Source organism: Dicentrarchus labrax, unplaced genomic scaffold, assembly GCF_905237075.1.
Source record: "Dicentrarchus labrax unplaced genomic scaffold, dlabrax2021, whole genome shotgun sequence".
Classification (NCBI taxonomy): Eukaryota; Metazoa; Chordata; class Actinopteri; family Moronidae; genus Dicentrarchus; species Dicentrarchus labrax.
This window is the reverse complement of record NW_026136716.1, coordinates 6,054,055-6,071,398: the sequence shown is the minus strand read 5'-3', so window position 1 is coordinate 6,071,398 and position 17,344 is coordinate 6,054,055. Positions and strand designations below refer to the sequence as shown.

General features: G+C 40.2%; 2 protein-coding genes across 5 annotated transcripts; one reads left to right on the top strand and one right to left on the bottom strand.

Annotated features, from left to right (window-relative positions):
• Window positions 1–3,999: 3,999 nt before the first annotated feature.
• On the bottom strand, window positions 4,000–16,092 carry arl13b (ADP-ribosylation factor-like 13b). Of its 4 annotated transcripts, none has more exons than XM_051427468.1 (11): window positions 15,923–16,091; window positions 11,839–13,286; window positions 9,562–9,632; window positions 9,091–9,340; window positions 8,509–8,614; window positions 8,084–8,286; window positions 7,733–7,847; window positions 7,492–7,645; window positions 6,800–6,922; window positions 6,304–6,372; window positions 4,000–5,607 (listed from the first exon to the last, which is right to left on the bottom strand). In XM_051427468.1, the coding sequence occupies exons 2-11, from the start codon at window positions 11,895–11,897 to the stop codon at window positions 5,531–5,533; spliced, it is 1,227 nt and encodes a 408-aa protein (XP_051283428.1). In that variant the 5' UTR covers window positions 11,898–13,286; window positions 15,923–16,091; the 3' UTR covers window positions 4,000–5,530. The 4 variants fall into 4 exon arrangements, with proteins under 4 accessions (XP_051283428.1, XP_051283429.1, XP_051283430.1 ...); XM_051427469.1 differs by having other exon boundaries at window positions 4,000–5,464; XM_051427470.1 differs by lacking the exon at window positions 6,304–6,372 and having other exon boundaries at window positions 15,923–16,092.
• Window positions 14,983–17,319, top strand: LOC127378561 (gamma-glutamylaminecyclotransferase). Its single transcript, XM_051427480.1, has 2 exons — window positions 14,983–15,138; window positions 16,110–17,319. Exons 1-2 carry the CDS (start codon window positions 15,025–15,027, stop codon window positions 16,602–16,604), a joined length of 609 nt encoding a protein of 202 aa, XP_051283440.1. The 5' UTR covers window positions 14,983–15,024; the 3' UTR covers window positions 16,605–17,319.
• Window positions 17,320–17,344: the final 25 nt, after the last annotated feature.

The window sequence follows — 17,344 nt, the reverse complement described above, 5'->3', positions numbered from 1 at the left end:
AATACTATTTGTTAGGTTTATTACTGATAAACAAGCTTGGTGGAAGGTCGGGAAGGTTAATGATTTTAGCTCAGATGTGCATGTTTTCATGAGGATATCAGCCTTCTTGTACAGAGCTCTCATATATAATTACAATGTCCTGATTATTGGAGAAAATGTATTTTTTATGTTGCTATGCATGTTACCTATATGAACTGAATACAATTATAGATCTGTGGAGATTAACCTTTTGATTCCACTGATGAACAAGAAGTCTTATAGTCTTATATTTCTGGCAGCAGGACGGTGTTCACAGTGTTCATTATCAACAGTGTAACAGTTTTTAGGCGTATGCATAAAAATGTGGCTTTGGCTGCACAAATAATGCTGATTAGTGGAGTAAATTGTTTGTTTGGGATTTGTTGACAATGAGAAAAATCTGAACTTTTGCCAGCCTTATCCTTTAATTTGCCAGTGTGTGTCTTGTTCTTAACCTGCTTAAGTCTCTCACGATGGAAAGAAATCGTTGATCACTACATAAAATACATAAATAAGTGAGATTATTTCATCTACATGTCTTTATTTATTGTCTCCTCCTGCTGTGAACTGAACTCCCAGCAGCAGTACCTGATGTTTTTAACACACAGAGAGGGCAGCACCAGAGGGTTATGTGAGACCAGATCCAGCATACTAGGTGCAACATTTTCAGATGGATGGTGGCCCTACTGGCAACATCACAACTGCCCAAAAAGATTTCATCTCAGCTCATGGCCCTTCTGCTGCTCGCTGCTGCCGAGTGATTTAACACAAAAGTGATTCAACCTATTCCCCGCTCATGAAAGCTTTTTATGATTGCTGTTTTAAACGCTCAGTGCCTGATGCTGTAGGTCATTTGCGGGGGAAAAAATGCTCTGGCGCACAGGAAGTGATGCGTTTTATGTTTCCAGCAGCAGCTAGTTTTATTTGGAATAAACAGAAGAATAAAAGAAATAGTGCCGGACACAATTTGATTGAGGGGAGATCTTTAGGAAGTGACAACAGAGCACTGAACACTAAAGATGTCTGGAAGATCTAAAATAACACTAAAGAAAAGTTCTATATATCATATTTCAAACACAAACCACTGCCACTCCTGGGCCTGCTCTCGGAGATATGCTGTCAAAATAAAAGCACAACAAATAATGATTAAACTGCAGTAATTACACAATATTTCAGTCCAAGAAAAAACACTCTCCTAACACTCTTTTAAACAAAAATATATAAAAAAAACATTGTGCGTTGTATTACAATAAAATATTTTAATCCCATTTTTCAAGTTGCATCCATCACATTACATAACACTACATTCCTTTAGCTGATGCTTAATGATTTACTATAAGTAAACTATGAAACACAAGCATTTTATTGATGTTATTGTGTATAAAAATAAAAAATATTAAGATACAATTCAAAATATATTCACTATATTGAAAAAAGCCAGTGTGTGTATGTACATGTGCAATGTTTACTGTTTACTCTGTAGAGCTACTGCATGATGCTGCAGGAGGGATCGTTCCTCTTTATCCGCACTGAGAGTCTAAGGATGTTTTTTTGGGGTTATATACACCAAACAGGAGCAGGAGTCACATCATTTTCATTCAGTGAGCCCTCGTATAAGGGCATTCACCTTCGTTAGGTTATTTAGTCTTTACAATCTCAACTGCAAAGTGAGTCTCAAGGCCTGCAGAATAAACTTGCCGTCAAATTGACATATTCCCGACGCAGCCACAATAGAGTTTGATAGCAGAACATGTTTATACAATCCAACTCTGCGCCTGCATTTGCACAACAATACAAGGAGACATCCATTGTAGGAGAGGAAGAGATACCAATCTTCTCCACGGACAAACTCCTCAAAAGACTAAAATGCAATGCAGCCTCTCTTTATAATCCTCCAGCCTTCACACTTTAACATCTTGGCAAACTTTTTTGTAATTTGAACATAATGGCAGCACTTTCCTTGACGTAAGAACTTCCTATCACCTCACTTAAAACTTCCTCTCTTCAGACTGTTTTTGCTGAAAGGCATTCTGGGTTATTTTTTTCTGTAACTAAAACAGATGCAGGACAAGCAGAGGTTTTGTTTTTTGTTTTTTTTTTTTTAGTGAGGGGTGGGTGAGGAGAAGGGGAAGTAAATTACAGCACTTCATCACAAAATCGCTCCTGGAATGGGGTGGACGTAGGAGATTGATTCCAAAGAGCGCGAGCATAATGAGGGGGGGATTGATGGTTGAAAGCATCTGCTTAAGGGCACCGGTGCGTCCGACGTCCTCGTCCTGCAGGACACTGCATCATCGCACGACTCTCGGCTCCTGCGTCATGACATCACTCACCTAAATGAAGCCTGTCTGTGTTTCCTCAGCAGGGAGAGCAGTAATGAGACAGCACATTATTGCAATGTTCTGGTTGCAAGTGACATGGCCTGTAGAAGCCGCGAACAGATGTTTGACAATGACTAAATGAGGATGTGGAAACAGCAACTATTTTTTAGAGGAAACCAGGTTATTGAACACTATTTATTTTAAGATATTTCTCTTCCTGCAGTCTCTAAATAAATAAGTTATAGAGAAGATGAGGTCAGCCCACTCTCATCAGCACTTCGTAAATGTGTAATTATTACGTGAACGAGGGATTTGAATCCCCTACCATCCTTTAAATATATTGCATTTCCAGTTAGTGTTATCCTCATCTTGTTGGAGCAGGTGTCACATTATTTATGAGACTTATTTTTTTTAACATTATTATTTAAAAAAAAATGATTTGAGTGCAAACCCACTCACATCGATTTGTCAAACACACAACAAGCATATTAAGTACTGTAATATCGATCCCTCTTGTTTTGATCCCGTGCTCTGATTCATCTTATGCCTTTTGTTCTCTCTGAAGAAGCTTGAAGCTCATTGGGACTGTTGTTTCGGTTCGGTTTGTCTATCACTGTCTGATTAAAGCCCAGGTTATACAGGTTTTCTTAACATCAGTATAAAAGCCCAAAACAACACCAACCAACCGGCAACAAAGAAGCAGCAAAACAGCAGCCTAATTCTTCAATTATCACATATTTTGATCACTTCTCCTGAAAGAATATATTGTGAATGTCATCATAAAACTGATTACCAGAGCAATATATTTATTTAGGCTTTTATTAAGGTATCCACAGCTTTTAGCCTTTACGGAGAGTCAAGTTGTAGAAGAAAATCGAGCGAGAATGTTGCAGCTGTTTTATTTCTGTGGGTAGGCCAGTGTAAGTGTTGGAGGTCAGTGTAAATGTGAGTGCATTAGGTTCAGCAGAAACTTTAGGTTGACTCTGGGACCAAAAGTTGCTCTTGAAGTCAACAAAATCTGATTAAAAAAAGTGTGTCAGTGTTGATATAAAGGCACAACACGGCATTGAGAGGGTCGCTACTTCCCTCAGAGGGAAGACTCAGAGACTCTTAATCTTCTCAGGGAGTGAACTACACTGATATTACACCTTTTTATAATCTTGTCTGTCATTCAGCATTTTTCATTGATGACTGATGAACATTTCAGACACTCTATTACTCATGTTGTAAAAAGTAGTTACAGTTATTCAGTTCTTGATATTGTTTTTGCATTTCGACCACTAATTTATTTACTAATTTACATTATTGTGTTTTAATGTAAGATCCAGTCGAGCTCAGATTAAAATTTTCAAATATTTTAATATATTAAGCCTACAGTCTGCTGCTGAGTGAGACTGTAACTATTAACTTAGTCCTCATATTAGCAAACCTGACTACAAAATGATAGCAATATCCATTACCGAAAAATACTGAATAATCATCAGCACTGACAAACAGACACAGGTGTGTATGCTAAGCAGGTGCTGGGTGATGAACCAACTGATGTTCATGTTGAGGCCCAAAATAAAACACTCCAGAGCAACAAACACTACGTTTTCCAACCTCAGCTGTGCGTCACGTGCAAACAGAGAAACAAACACAAACCGAGCCGAGTCAGGAATATATTTAAAACATCTTTAATTGTGCGGTTATAAAATTCCAACTGGGTAGAAAAAAATATTTCTTTTTTTCCTCTTCAAACATCTAGCTCATTATAAAGAGAGTGAGTGTTGTACTATTTTGACATTTCGTAGTTTTAAAGTGATATTTCGTGTGCTTACTTTTGCTACACATACTCTTGTGTGTTCTGACCCAGTATCGGCTGTTCCAGGTTGTACTGATACTTCCTCCTCCCTCATCGTCCCGCTGCAAACTCTGCCGACACGCTCAAACTTAACTGGGGCGATGGAGTGTTCCAAGTTGGGTTGTTTTTTTTTTGTTTCCAGATTTGTGCTTATTGAGATGCTATTTCAGTGTTAGTTTTTTTCCTTTTTTTTCCTCCAAAGTGGAAATAATGGGTGCAGAAGACGGGAGAGAGAGAGAGAGAGAGAGAGAGAGAGAGAGAGAGAGAGAGAGAGAGAGAGAGAGAGAGAGAGAGAGAGAGAGAGAGAGAGCTGGAACAACAACAGTGCTGGCTCCTGAGAGGCAGCAAGTCTGAGGCTGATTCCTGCCTCGAGAGAAATATCACTTTAAAAACAGATACACAGTGTAAACAGCAGTAAAAAAAAAATCTGTAGCTCTGTAGACAAATAAAGACAAATATATTTCCATATGTTTACATTTTTAACAATAAATAAAAAAGATCCTTTATGATGCTGCTGGCCAGAAACAACAACAAAAATATGTTCCCCATTACAGATTTTACAGATCACTCTTTTTTTCTTCTTTTCATGGCCGTAACAAACCTTTAAATGGAGTCATTACGAAAATTGACCAACTAACAATCATAATGTAAATATAGTGTAACACTTTTCCATGTACAGTACTATAGAAAATTATACCTACAATTCACCCATTTCCTCAAGCTGTGACTCATCTTTCTTTCACAGCGCTGGTCAAACTTAAAGCACTCAGCTGTGAAAAGACACTTGAGGCCTCCTCTATAATTTCCACCTTTGTTTACACTACCAAAGGTGCAAAAATAGATGAATGAAATATGGTCATTATTTAATAGCGGTGTGTATACAAATCCATGATTCAGTAACAGACATGAACATATAAAAAGGTTATAACGGACATATTTACAGTCTTTGTCAATTAAAAGCATTTCAGTTGGACAAACAGGGTCCAGACCGTCTAACACTGATATTAACAATAAAAAATAAAGTTTCAGTCTACAGTTGTGGAAAGTGTTCAGCACAAAACGTGCGTTTGTTGAGACAGAACCTGACATTAAAGTCAGTTCAGGCAGGTTCAAGGTTTCACACTGAACTGTGTCAGTTTGTGAAACCATATTAACAGCGTCTGAGCAGGACCTAACTTCACATCTTGCCCCTGTGTTTCGTGTCTCGTTGCACTTCTGGCGTACACCGGCTCCCGCGCCGCCGCCCTGCAGTGTCTGTGTTTGGTGCTCTACACACCACTCGCTTGAGACAGAAAGCAAAAAAAGGGGAGAGCCGTGATTGGAGGACCTCAATCAGTAAAAGGGGGAGTTAAAAAACGATGTCATGAGCGTCGCCGTTAGGCCGCGGCCTGTTGGCAAGAGGCGGGAGAGGCTTCTTGAAAAATTCTGTGGAAGGGGAGGGAAAGAAAGGTTCGACTACGTCAGTAAACTACATCCATCGATTTCCTGAAATAAGAAACACTGTCAATTACAGCTCTATCTACGAGAATACAAGCAAAAGAAAGGAGGACGCCATTCGCCACGGCTGCACAGAGGTAGATGGGATATGTAGACTGGGGGAGGAATGTGAATGAACACACAGACAAGCCTTTGAGTTGATTAAGATGTTTGCCACCATGAAGGGTCGACACACATTCAAACATGCCTGGTGAGAGATGCAGGAGGAGAGAAAGACGGTGATGTGGGACACTTATTTACAGTCAACACACGTCTCAAGGCAGACAGTTCATTCAGTGTTTCCTCCGCAACACCACACTGACACATTTACTGCTGTGAAGCAAAGAAACGCACCAGAGGAAAGAACATAGTGCTGCTATTTACAAAGTTGTTTTTTCCTAATGATAAAGCTCCAAAAGAACAAACAAACACTCAAACACATGGTAGAGCTGCTACATTTAAATTACTGCCTAGAGGAAACACTGATCCAGAGCCATGACAGTTAGTCCACACATGCAAAGACACATGTTAGTGTGAAAGTGAGTGGCTGATTTGGCAATATCACAAAAGGAAGTAATGCATGAAATTAAAATAGTGGTTAGCACTGAGGGATGAAGAATAACCGGACTTCGCGGGCATCTTTACCGGAATGTCTCGAGTCTCCGAGTGGCTCTAGTTTTGGCAGCCTAGAAACTTTGGGTGTGGCCCATCCCACTAAAAAAAACAAAACACATAATAATAAAGAAACACTGGTCAGGACAAATGTGGAAAACGTGTGTTTCAAGAAAAGGAAGTCAGAAGTGATGCTGAGGCTCAAACCAGAAGCAGAATCTGGTTTGTCTGACTCCTTTACAGACTTGAGGATGCTGAGAAGGATTAGCAACAATGACACTGTAATGCATTTGGGCAAACTAGAGCTAGAGAGTGACACTGGCTAAATGCTTCATTTTATAAAGAAGTATCAAACTCAGGCTCAAGCAGTTAGACAACAAACACACGCGATCCATCTCTTCACAATAAAAGAAAACCACCTCCGATACAACTGAAAACGACCAGCGAACTGATAAATTAGCTGATATCTGAAAGCAGGAACGGGAACGTACACTTCAAACCACAGACTCATTGTGATGCTCAGACTCACCTGGAGGAGGTGGAGGGGTGGGGCTCTCCGCCGGCCCGTCCTCCGTCCTCAGCGGGTCCACCCTGTGCTTCCTCTTAAGTTGCAGCTTCCTCGTCTTCTTTTTTTCTTGCTCGCCTGTTGTGGCTGCAATAAGTACAGAGAGGTTTTAAAAAAGTAGGAGTTGGTTTATAAATGTAAAATAGACTCAAATTTCAAATGTTGTCCACGGCAATCTTTTTATCCCTTAATTTAATCATCTTAATTAATGGGTAATTATCATTATATCAGATATTCAGCACTCTGAGCTTAGTGAAGAAAGAGGATACATATCAGACACTTGCTTAATTTAACTGAATATCTCAAACAAATATTTGTTGAAGTCTCGCCTCTGTGTTTGTTTCATCATTTCAAAGTGAAAACAAATGTAATATCTTGCTTCCTTTATTCCGCAAGTTCTGACTTTTTAATGGTGCAAAGCCGAACCACAAGCGGCGAGGAAAGACTGCTTGCTGCCCTCACATCTTCACGCAACGTCTTATTAAATATAATGTGGCAGAAAGCACATTTTCCAACACTGCTGAACAAGTGATTGAAATCATGGGGTTTTATCCAATCAAGCAGGCACACAGAGGGCGGCTCTTCACGGCCATAAAAGTCTATACAGTTAGAAACTAAACTATAAAAGTTGAGGTTTGAGGTGATCTATAACTCACCTGATCTGCCATTTTCCGGCGTTTGTCTCGTGTCGTCTGGCTCTTCGTCGTTGTCATCCTCGTACTCCTCCTCCTCTCGACCGACGTCCGTCTTTGGGCTGTTGGTCCGGGCCTCCTCTCTTTGCCTCTTCCTCTCCTTTTCTTTATCCTCGTTCTGAAAGGAGCGCCAAAGCCGTAAAGTGATCTTTCTTGAGTTCTTTGGAACATACGACAAATTCAACTCGAAAATTTAAACACGCACCTCAGAGATCACGTTGCTGATTGGCTGGAAGGGGCTGGGCATGCTATCATCATCAAGCCCTTCTTCCTGGATCTGCCTGCCCTCGCGCTCTGCCTCTTCCCGCTCCTGCCGTTCTCTGCAGACAAAACAAGACTTTAACCTTTCCGCGTGGAAGAGTTTTCTCTTCGATAGGAAAATGATAAATGCAATATTTTTTATCTTTCTGACTTTTCTATATTCAACTAAATTTCTCAATGCTATTAGGACAGTGGGTAAACAGGTTAGATTGTTGCAACTTGAGCTAAAGAGTTAATTTCATTCCACCTTTGTTGATTAATGTTTATGGCCCATGTGTCATCCTCACGACCTCACCTCTCCTCTCGTATCCGCCGGACTCTCTCCGCCCGCTCCTTCTTGTCCTGCTCCTCCTGAGCGCGCTGCTCTGCTGTGTCCTTTTGAACGCGCTCAGTAATGGCCTCGTAGTCTTTGGCGATGTTGTTCAGGAGCCACTTGAGGCCCTTCTTGATGGACTTGTCGAACTTTTTGCCGTAGCCCAGAACGGCAGAGCATGGCTCCTGGGGTGGGAACGCGCATTGAGTGAGAAGATTGAAAGACACAACACTGAAGAATATAAACTTCATTTGCAAGATATTTTGGATGAAAGCAGAGAAGAAGGAGGAGAATGAGCTCAAAAGCACAAGTCTGGCTCTTTGTCTATATATGGTGAAACAACTGTTATATCAAATGCCCTTAATGTCATTCAACTGCTGTTCCACAACAGGTGCACAAACACTCACGATCTGACAGAGACACTTGTTCTCGTTGACAAGCTTCTCCAAAGACAGGTTCTCAATGATGTCTGCTTCAGCCAGCGCTCCCTCCTGGTCTTGTTTGTTGGCAAGCCTGAAAGCAGAGAGGGAAAAAAACTGACTCCTGTGAGTGGACTAGACTCACTGAATCTCTAAAAAGAAAGGTAAAGTAGTTGCAAGGACAGTTATCAAACTCAATCTTTGCATAGTGGCTGGGAATTGTATGGAAATCTTATGGAAATGTGTCTCCGCACTGATTGTGGATTGTTGATTAAAATACTCTGCACACGAGGAAAAATACATTAAACTTTCAACCTGTGCCTCAACCTGTGCTTTGCGTCGTGATTACTGATTAAGCAGATGCCTGCAGGAATCAACCAGCAGGGCACGTATTCATCAACAAATTGGACCATGGACTCACACTTTTACGCCAGGCAATTTTTCTATTATGTCCTCCTCTTTTACACCCCTCTGCTATCACTAGTCAGTCTGTTTTTCGAGTGGTCCATAACCACATCCTGAGTATAAAACTTTGTTCGATACAGTTTCCTTGGATGATAGAGCACTCACACTAGCACAGGTTTCCCCGCGATGCGCGGGTGCTGGAGGACCTCTGCCATGGTCTCCCGCGTCTCCTGAATCCTCTGGACGTCGCTGGAGTCCACCACAAACACCACGCCGTGTGACTCGGAGTAGTAGTTCTTCCAGATGCCGCGGATTCTCTTCCCCCCACCCAGGTCAAAGATGGTCACCTCAAACTTGCCCTGCTTCAGGTCAACTTTGGAAAAACCCACTGTGGGGGCCACATCCTGCGGATTCTCTGAAAAAAATCAGCAAACAGAACTCATGTTTTTTTTTAAATGTACCAGTGATAAAATATAAAAGCAACAAGGCAAAACTATCAAGCAGTTTGAGGATTTGAGAGTAAACGAGACGGAGTACCCTGTCTACACATTTTCTATAATTTAAAATGACTGTTTTAAAAAAAGAAACATGTACATAAAATATATATTATTAACGCTTATAACCAACAGTCCTAACCTCCTTGGATCCCTCGTACTGTGGCTGTCTTCCCCGCATTATCCAGTCCCACCATAACCAGGGTCACTTTCCTGTTGGGTAAAAAGGGGAAACAATGAACACACATGAACACACGGACATCACTATCAGTCAGCTCCAGAGGAAGAACCATCTGATGCCACCTCTGGTGCCCTGCACACCAAACATGCAGCATCCGAGCGACATTAGCTGGCATTAGCTCTCATGACGCATGTGGAGGCACAGATGAAGCAATTCATAATCTGACCAATAATCTGAATAATCTGACCAACGCAATCAGAGATCTGCACAGTGAGTGAGTCAGCAACAGTTACGTGCGTCAGCTCTCACAAATAAAACAAGACAAAGAGACTGTGCTTTTGCTTGAGGCAACATTAGTACGGATTGTTATTCCCATAATATTTGAGAGAGTTTACTTTTCCGTTCCCCAAGAAACCTTTCACATTTAAACTACTTATAAAAATGCATACTGGTATTCGTAATAGTCAACATCATTGTGCAAAAAGCGTGATGTATCCCTGAAAGCAACACAGAAACAAAACAACTCAGTCATCTCTGCAACCTGGGCAGTAGTCCAGATTTCTTACCAATGCAAAGTTTCCATCTCAGTGGGGATTTTAACAAACTGTTCTGAAAGCAAGGCAAATTTTGCACCATCATTTGCTTCACTTTTGCCTTAACAGGTGGAATAATCATACATCCTACATTTAGCCCCGACTAACCAGTCCAAAAAAGAAAAGTAAAGTTTAGAAAATAATTGTTCTGATAATAATATTGGAGAAACTGGAGCCACTTTTTGAAGGCCCCCTTCAAAAAGAATGAAATAGCTAGAAATGTAGCACCTTGAAAAACACTTTTCACAACAGCAATCTTACAAATCTTTATGTTTACATTGTGGCTGCTGGCATTGACTAATGTCTGGAAGGAAAGGGACAAAAATACAAAGAATAAAAGAAAGGAAAGAACTAAATCCACTGAGTAAACACTGAGAAGAGCTAAACCGTGCACAGAAACACAACCTGTCTCCGTCTCCTGGATGCATACTTAACTTTGAAACTTGCGCCGAAAAGACATCAAACGCACAATCCATCTAACCGTCCTCTGGAGCCAGCTGGCCTTCATCAGGGCGGCCTCTCGATGTAACCCTCCAAAAAGGCAAGACACCGTCCGCCCTATGTCCGCTAACTCATAACCCTCTCTGTCCTCGACTGCTACAAAACCCCAACGACAACAGGCCAAAGGGAAAAGACCCGCTGAACAGACCTGGCTGTCGGATTAGGCGAGGATCAGTCCAAAGGATCAGATGCCTCACAGGTACCACGTGGGTTGAACACTTGCAATTACAATTTGCCGGTCCTGCTGCCTCACACCAGGAGTGTTTTTACATGCTCTGTATGTTGCAAAGTACTGAGAATAACAACTGCAGGCTTAAGGCATGTTCATAAAAAAAGAAAGGTACAGAGCAGGAACACTATCATTTCTAATCAAAGATGAACGGCTGAAATAAAGTACCAAATAAATTCCAGATTAATCTGATTAATTGAGTAACTGTTTAGTCCATAAAATGTCAGACAAAGCTTTTAAACAATAAGGCAATTCAATGTTTACGTAAGACATATGATAGAGGAAGGTGTTCATCACAATTTCCCAAAACCCAAACAGGTGTTTTCCAATGATAGAAGATTAAACTCAATGAGTAATGGTGACCCAATCGTTTCAGCTCTAAAAATACTTGGAATAAGCCCCTGTTCTCTACATCAATCACTTCAGATTATAACAGCAAAGGGATTTTATGATCAGGAGACAACATGACTTATAATAAACGGTTTTTATGTTGTGTAACAAAGTGGATTATAATACATTTCCAGACTCTCAAAGCCTTTATCATCACATGTAAATTGTTAAACGCAACTGTGAAGAATAAAAAAGTGTACAAAACTCCCTTCACCCGACATCCACCAACGTGTGCTGTCACTTTGTTTATTTTACCAGCTGTCTATAATAACCAGCTGTAGGTTTTCTGTTTTATTTATTATGTATAATTAACCTACAAAGCCTCACATAAACCATAAAGTTATCATAACAACAACAAGCTGTATTCAAATTCAACGATCTTAACAACCATGACAACATAAAACCAAGCATTTTCCAAACTTCAGGGACTCTGAACGACTCCTAACTGGATCAACATCCCTCCTCCAAACCACTGAAAGACACTGATTTGAGTCTTTTGAGATGAGGACAGGAGAAACCACTCACCTTGCAGGCTCTCGCCAGCGTTTCAGCCAGTTGCAGCAATTCGCCATCAGGCTAAACATCGCAGTCCGAGTCCGGATGACAGCAATCAAGTGGTCATCTAGCAGGCACCGTCACACCTGTACGTGTATAACCCTGTAGGCAGCAGCTGACCCCACTCTTCAGCGTTACATTAGCCGCACGGCGAGCTCAGTCATGATACCTAAAAGGTTGGTTGAAGCTAACGTGGCTAGCGCTGACGGTAAACGTGTTGGCCACACTCGTTTAGTTTGTTTGCGTGAGCCTGTAACCACACGAATAAAAGCTGGGCACGCCCGTACACTAAAACGAGTCTTCACGTACACACGAATGCGGCTACGGCACTTTACAGTGAGGTATTTTCACGGACGAAGCGTCGGCTACTTAGCGTTAGCTGCTGGTGTAGCGGCCAGCTTTGTTTACGCCGTCTTCTCCGCTGCTAGGCTGCGGACGCGCTTACGTCATCGTCCGCGTTCGACCAATCAGCGTCGTTCCAGTAGACTACAGGTGTAATAATAACAGCTGGAGTAACTCGAACAAAACTGGGGTTTATATATGTGTGTGTTTGACTCTCTTCTGTGCGGTCTTCTTATCTTTTCTTATCTTTGTTTATTTATAGTTTTAAAAGTGCTTTATTCTTGTGTGATTTGTGTATTTTAAGCACCAAGATAAATTCCTTGTATGTGTAAAAACCTACCTGGCAATAAATCTGAGTCTGGTTCTGATCTGACTCTTACTCCCACCACCCACTCTGAATATATTTTTCGTTACATGGACGGATTTTGTATCTTTGCACAGTGTAAATATCATTATATGTCACACTGCTAACTCGCAGAAGCAGTATCCGATGTCCTCTTTATTTGTATTTTTCTATGTTTGCCAACTTACCAAGGCAATAAACCTGATTCTGATGTATATATGTAAATACATAGCTGTGTATACTGGTTTATTTTCTGTTATTCTGTTAATTTAATTGTATTATTTTCTAGTGTATCGCATGAAGTTACTGCAGACTTTCATTTTGTCATACAACCTTGTGCTGTATAATGATTCCTTGAAATCCTTACAATCCTTTAACGCCCTTATTGTCTGCAACATATTTATAATTGTATGCAACAGTTTACATTTGCATCCCCTCTTGTGCTCATATATCTCTTTTTAAACTTTTTCTTACATCCAGTTAAAACATGGGCTGAAACAAACACATTATACATAAATATATCTTTAAAAGTATGCAAAACAAAGCTAAAATCCACCGTGCAAGCATATATATAAACCGTGTACCTCAATGTAACTGGGTGTGAGAGAAAGAGATGATTGGTGCTTCTTATATTCTAAATCAACATTTCAGTCGTATTAGGAGAAAGAAAGAGTTGGTGTACATACTGATCTTCAACAGATAGCCAATCTACCATCGTCACATCATCAATTTCCTAGACAAGATGACAAAAAGAAAAATTGTGGACTATGGAAAGTTTTAAATTGCAGATGTATATCTCTGTAAGGGAGAGTAATTAATGAGTATACTAAACTTTCATAATGTGCCATTTTGGTCCCTTCATTTTTCATTTCTAACTATCTTCCATCACTGGCTTTAAAATCATTTTTAAATTTAAAGTCATTTGTTTCATACCACTAAAACCAGGCACAGACAACCACTTAAGTTGTTTTTTTTAAAGACAAAATCAGTGAATTAAAAGCATGTTAGACATTCGTAGAGTCTGCAGGCTGTTTTTGTTTTCCATTAGAAAATGTCAAGTGTCTGTTAAGGGAAAGACGGATGCACTTTAATTCCTGTGCAGAGTTATTGCCCCAGTTCATCTCTGCAAGCACTCACAGGTGAGTCGGCAGTGGGAGGAGTGAGGCGGGATGAAAGATGATTGTCTTGAACAGAGTCTGTCAGAGGAAACATTAACTCCTCTTGAGACGACTTCAAACTTAATGTTTATGAGTTCTATCTGCTGCTCATGTAATGCCACAGTAATAATCTTTATTTGTTTACTGGGATCCGGTGTGGTAGGTGAAATTAGCTGTGTGGACATTAATGAGGCCGTTGTCCTTTTGGCTCCAATTTGCCCACGTATTAAAGAGGTGCTGAACCCATGAATGAAGTTTAAAGCTTTCAGTGTAATTCTTTTTAATGTTTTCCTCTGGTATGCCATTATTACTGTTGCATGGCCTCGTTATACTTCTGTTATGTTAAGTGGGTTTTAATGGAACCAGGGGTGCATATCTCCCTATTATTATGGATGATTAATTATTGAATATTGGTTTGTTTTCTTCCCTTTAGTTTACAGCCCTCTCTACATAGAACATGCCTAACTAATTAGCAGCAGAAGTAACTCTAGTTGTTGTGTAAATGACCTATTTGGAAATATACAGGTGATTATGTAGTTCCTTTTTTGAATTATTAATATATTTAGTTGTTTTCTTGGCCTGGTGAACACTCACAACTCTTAATTTATAACCATGCGCTGTACAATATTTTAATTCCAACTCCAGAAGTTGTTTTTTATTTTGTTTTTTTGACTGAGTATCTTAACAATTAATTGGTTCACTTTCAATGTCGTCCTCCCTCAATTGCTTTTCTTTAGTGCCATCTCTTGGATATTTATTTAATGTCTAACATCAGATAAAACTTGTTATTTCTGTATTATTATTATTATTATGAATAACTATATAATTAAAAATAATTGTTACTAATAATAATAATAAATATAATATTACTATTAACAGGAACAGGAAGAAGAGGGATGTATTGTGTATAATGTAATAATAATATATGTATTATAAAAATAGACCTATAGCTCCTTCAATACAAAAATGCAGCTCAAAATTTAATTATTAGTTGTAATATTAAAATACAGTCAAAAATATAGAAAAATAATATAACAATACTGTACCATTAGTGTATAGATAATTAAAAACTAAATAATTAAATACATAATAACACACAAAATACCCCATACAGGTAAAAACATGACGGTAAGCAATATAGCATCAAAATAAGTAAGTTAAAAAAATATTAAAATTATAAAATAAATATTACAATAAGTATAAGCACTTGAAAAAACTAAAACTGTACTTAAGTAATAAATAAACTGTTTTATTCTTCGTCTCTTTGGCGCCATCTTTCGTTCCTCCAGCGATTTAGCTGAGTCTTTACTGCGCATGTGCGGTTCATGTCGCCGGCTTCTGCTTCCTGGCTCTGCAGCAGGCAGCGTCGTCCCACCACTCTTCCTCATTTTAATGAAACTACGAGCCATCCTCTGCATCCCGCGCCTGGTAGGACTACTTTAAGCGTTATTTTAAGCGCAAGGTTATTAGTTATATTTACTTAGGTGGTAAAACGGTTGACGGAGCCGCTTTAAATGTGATTTTCTCGTCTGTCGGTCGAGTGAAGACGGTCTGTTGCAGAGTTAATGCTTATTGCAGGGTTATTGTGATGATTGCATTCGTCTGTCTAAAGTAACTAAGTACATTTACTCATGTACTGCTGTATAGGGAAAGTATTGTACTTTTTTTTTTTACTCTTCTACATGTATTTAGTTACTTTGCAGATTCAGATTAATCATAAAAAATGTAGATCATAGATTAAAAAATCTGGATCAGCTACATTTAAAGTGATGCAACCATTAATGTATTAATAATTAGAGTCCAAAAAGCATGAATGTTTGTAATAAAATGGGCCATTCTGCATAATAAGTGCTAATAATAAGTATATTTTGATGCTACTGCTGCTAATAATGAATGCAGGACTGCAGTATTGTTACATCTTCCACCACTGGTGTTTGCTGCGTCTCTTATCCTCCACAAACCTTTCCCAGCTTTAATGATCTTAAGACAACAGTGTCTGTCAGACATTATCACTGACAGTGAATTAATTATTGACCTCATGTACTTTAGCAATCACAAAGTCCAAAGAGCTTCAGTCAGAGTGGGACTTAAGGTCACACACACACTCCTGCATCTTAATAAAGGCATCCAACAATGTGTGCATTACATGTTGTAACACTGTTGCTATTTACATGGCACAAGTTGCTGATTAATTACCTGTTAATGGACTAACCTTTGCAGCTCTACGTTCAGCAAATACAAATCCCACCAGTTTAGTTACTGCAGATGTCCTGCCAAAGTCTCCAGAATTTTCCAGAAATGTTCCCTAAAAAGAAACAGAGTGATAAATCAAGATAGACACTAAGAGCCAAATAGGTGGAAATCTGCTCAGCCAGCTGTTTGAATGTCTTCTCTTCCAGGTGTGTCCGCCCTCCTGCATCCACATGACTCGCGTCTTCGTCTATGGCACCCTCAAGAAGGGGCAGCCCAACTACTACCGCATGTTTGACAGTGCCAACGGTAAGGCGGAGTTCCTCGCCTCAGCCTGCACCACCCAGAAATACCCACTAGTGATCGCCAGCAAGCACAACATCCCTTTCCTCCTCAACATCCCCGGCCAGGGTCACCGAGTCCAGGGAGAGATCTACAAAGTGGACGACCAGATGCTGAAATTCCTGGACGCCTTTGAGGGAGTTCCCACCATGTACCAGCGGACTCTGGTCAAACTGGAGGTGAAGGAGTGGGTGGGGGAGGCAGAGGCAGAGGAGAGGCCTTCAGCAGGAAGCATCACGGAGGCGTTTGTGTACAGCACGACGGTGTACCAGCCGAACTGGCCCTCGCTGCCCAACTACGAGAGCTATGACTCGTATGGAGATCACGGGCTCGAGTATGTGACCAGAGAAGCACGAGACTGATGACGAGGAGATCCTAATTAGAGAGCAAATATGATCCAAGTCTTCTACCTCTGCAAATCAGCCTCCATATCACTTGACTGCTCTCTGATTTTGAGGTTAAACTGTTGATTTAGTTCTTTGCATCATTCGCATAGGAGGCTTGTGTTGTGGTCCAGGTACTTCCTCTACGTACCCTATCTTCAAAAACAACCCTCCTTCATGCATTTTAGCTGATGAGTTACAGCAAGTAGAGCCAGTTCTGTGTGATCAGTGGAGCAGAAACACAGCCTAAATGGACATAACCTATAACGGATGGTCTCTTCGCCACATGGCTTTTCAGTAGCTAGCAGTACCTTAGTAATAATCCCTGTTATGTTTTCTTATCGCAGTCAAACAGACAAATTGAAATCTTCTGAACAAATGTGAAGTAGTGTGAAACACATTCAAGACTCAGAAATAAAAAGGTGTGTAAACCAGACTTGTGAAACTGCATTCTCAGGTTTCTGACAGCAAAGTTTACACTCGATTGCAATAACTAGAGCTGTAATTTAAGCTCTTGCTGTGCACTTGGTTCTCTGGTACTGTGAGGAGTTTTGCTGGTTCGCCAGTAGAGTCAAAAACTGTAAATGTGTAGTCAGTTGACCTTCTTATATGATCATCATCTTCCTCTGTGTCGTGTTTTCCTAATCCCAGATGTGTCCCTATGAATACCAGATAAAAGCAGAATACAAAAATACATTGTTTCTGAGTCGTCTCTTCTT

Excerpts from the sequence above, each read along its gene's own strand:
- arl13b (XM_051427468.1), bottom strand. The coding sequence starts at position 11,897 with ATGTTTAGCCTGATGGCGAATTGCTGCAACTGGCTGAAACGCTGGCGA. Across the intron at positions 6,923-7,491 it reads GCCGGAAAATGGCAGATCAG|CCACAACAGGCGAGCAAGAA; the intron begins GTGAGTTATAGA and ends TACTTATTGCAG. Across the intron at positions 5,608-6,303 it reads CGGAGACTCGAGACATTCCG|AATTTTTCAAGAAGCCTCTC; the intron begins GTAAAGATGCCC and ends CCCCTTCCACAG.
- LOC127378561 (XM_051427480.1), top strand. The coding sequence starts at position 15,025 with ATGTGCGGTTCATGTCGCCGGCTTCTGCTTCCTGGCTCTGCAGCAGGC. Across the intron at positions 15,139-16,109 it reads TCCTCTGCATCCCGCGCCTG|GTGTGTCCGCCCTCCTGCAT; the intron begins GTAGGACTACTT and ends CTTCTCTTCCAG.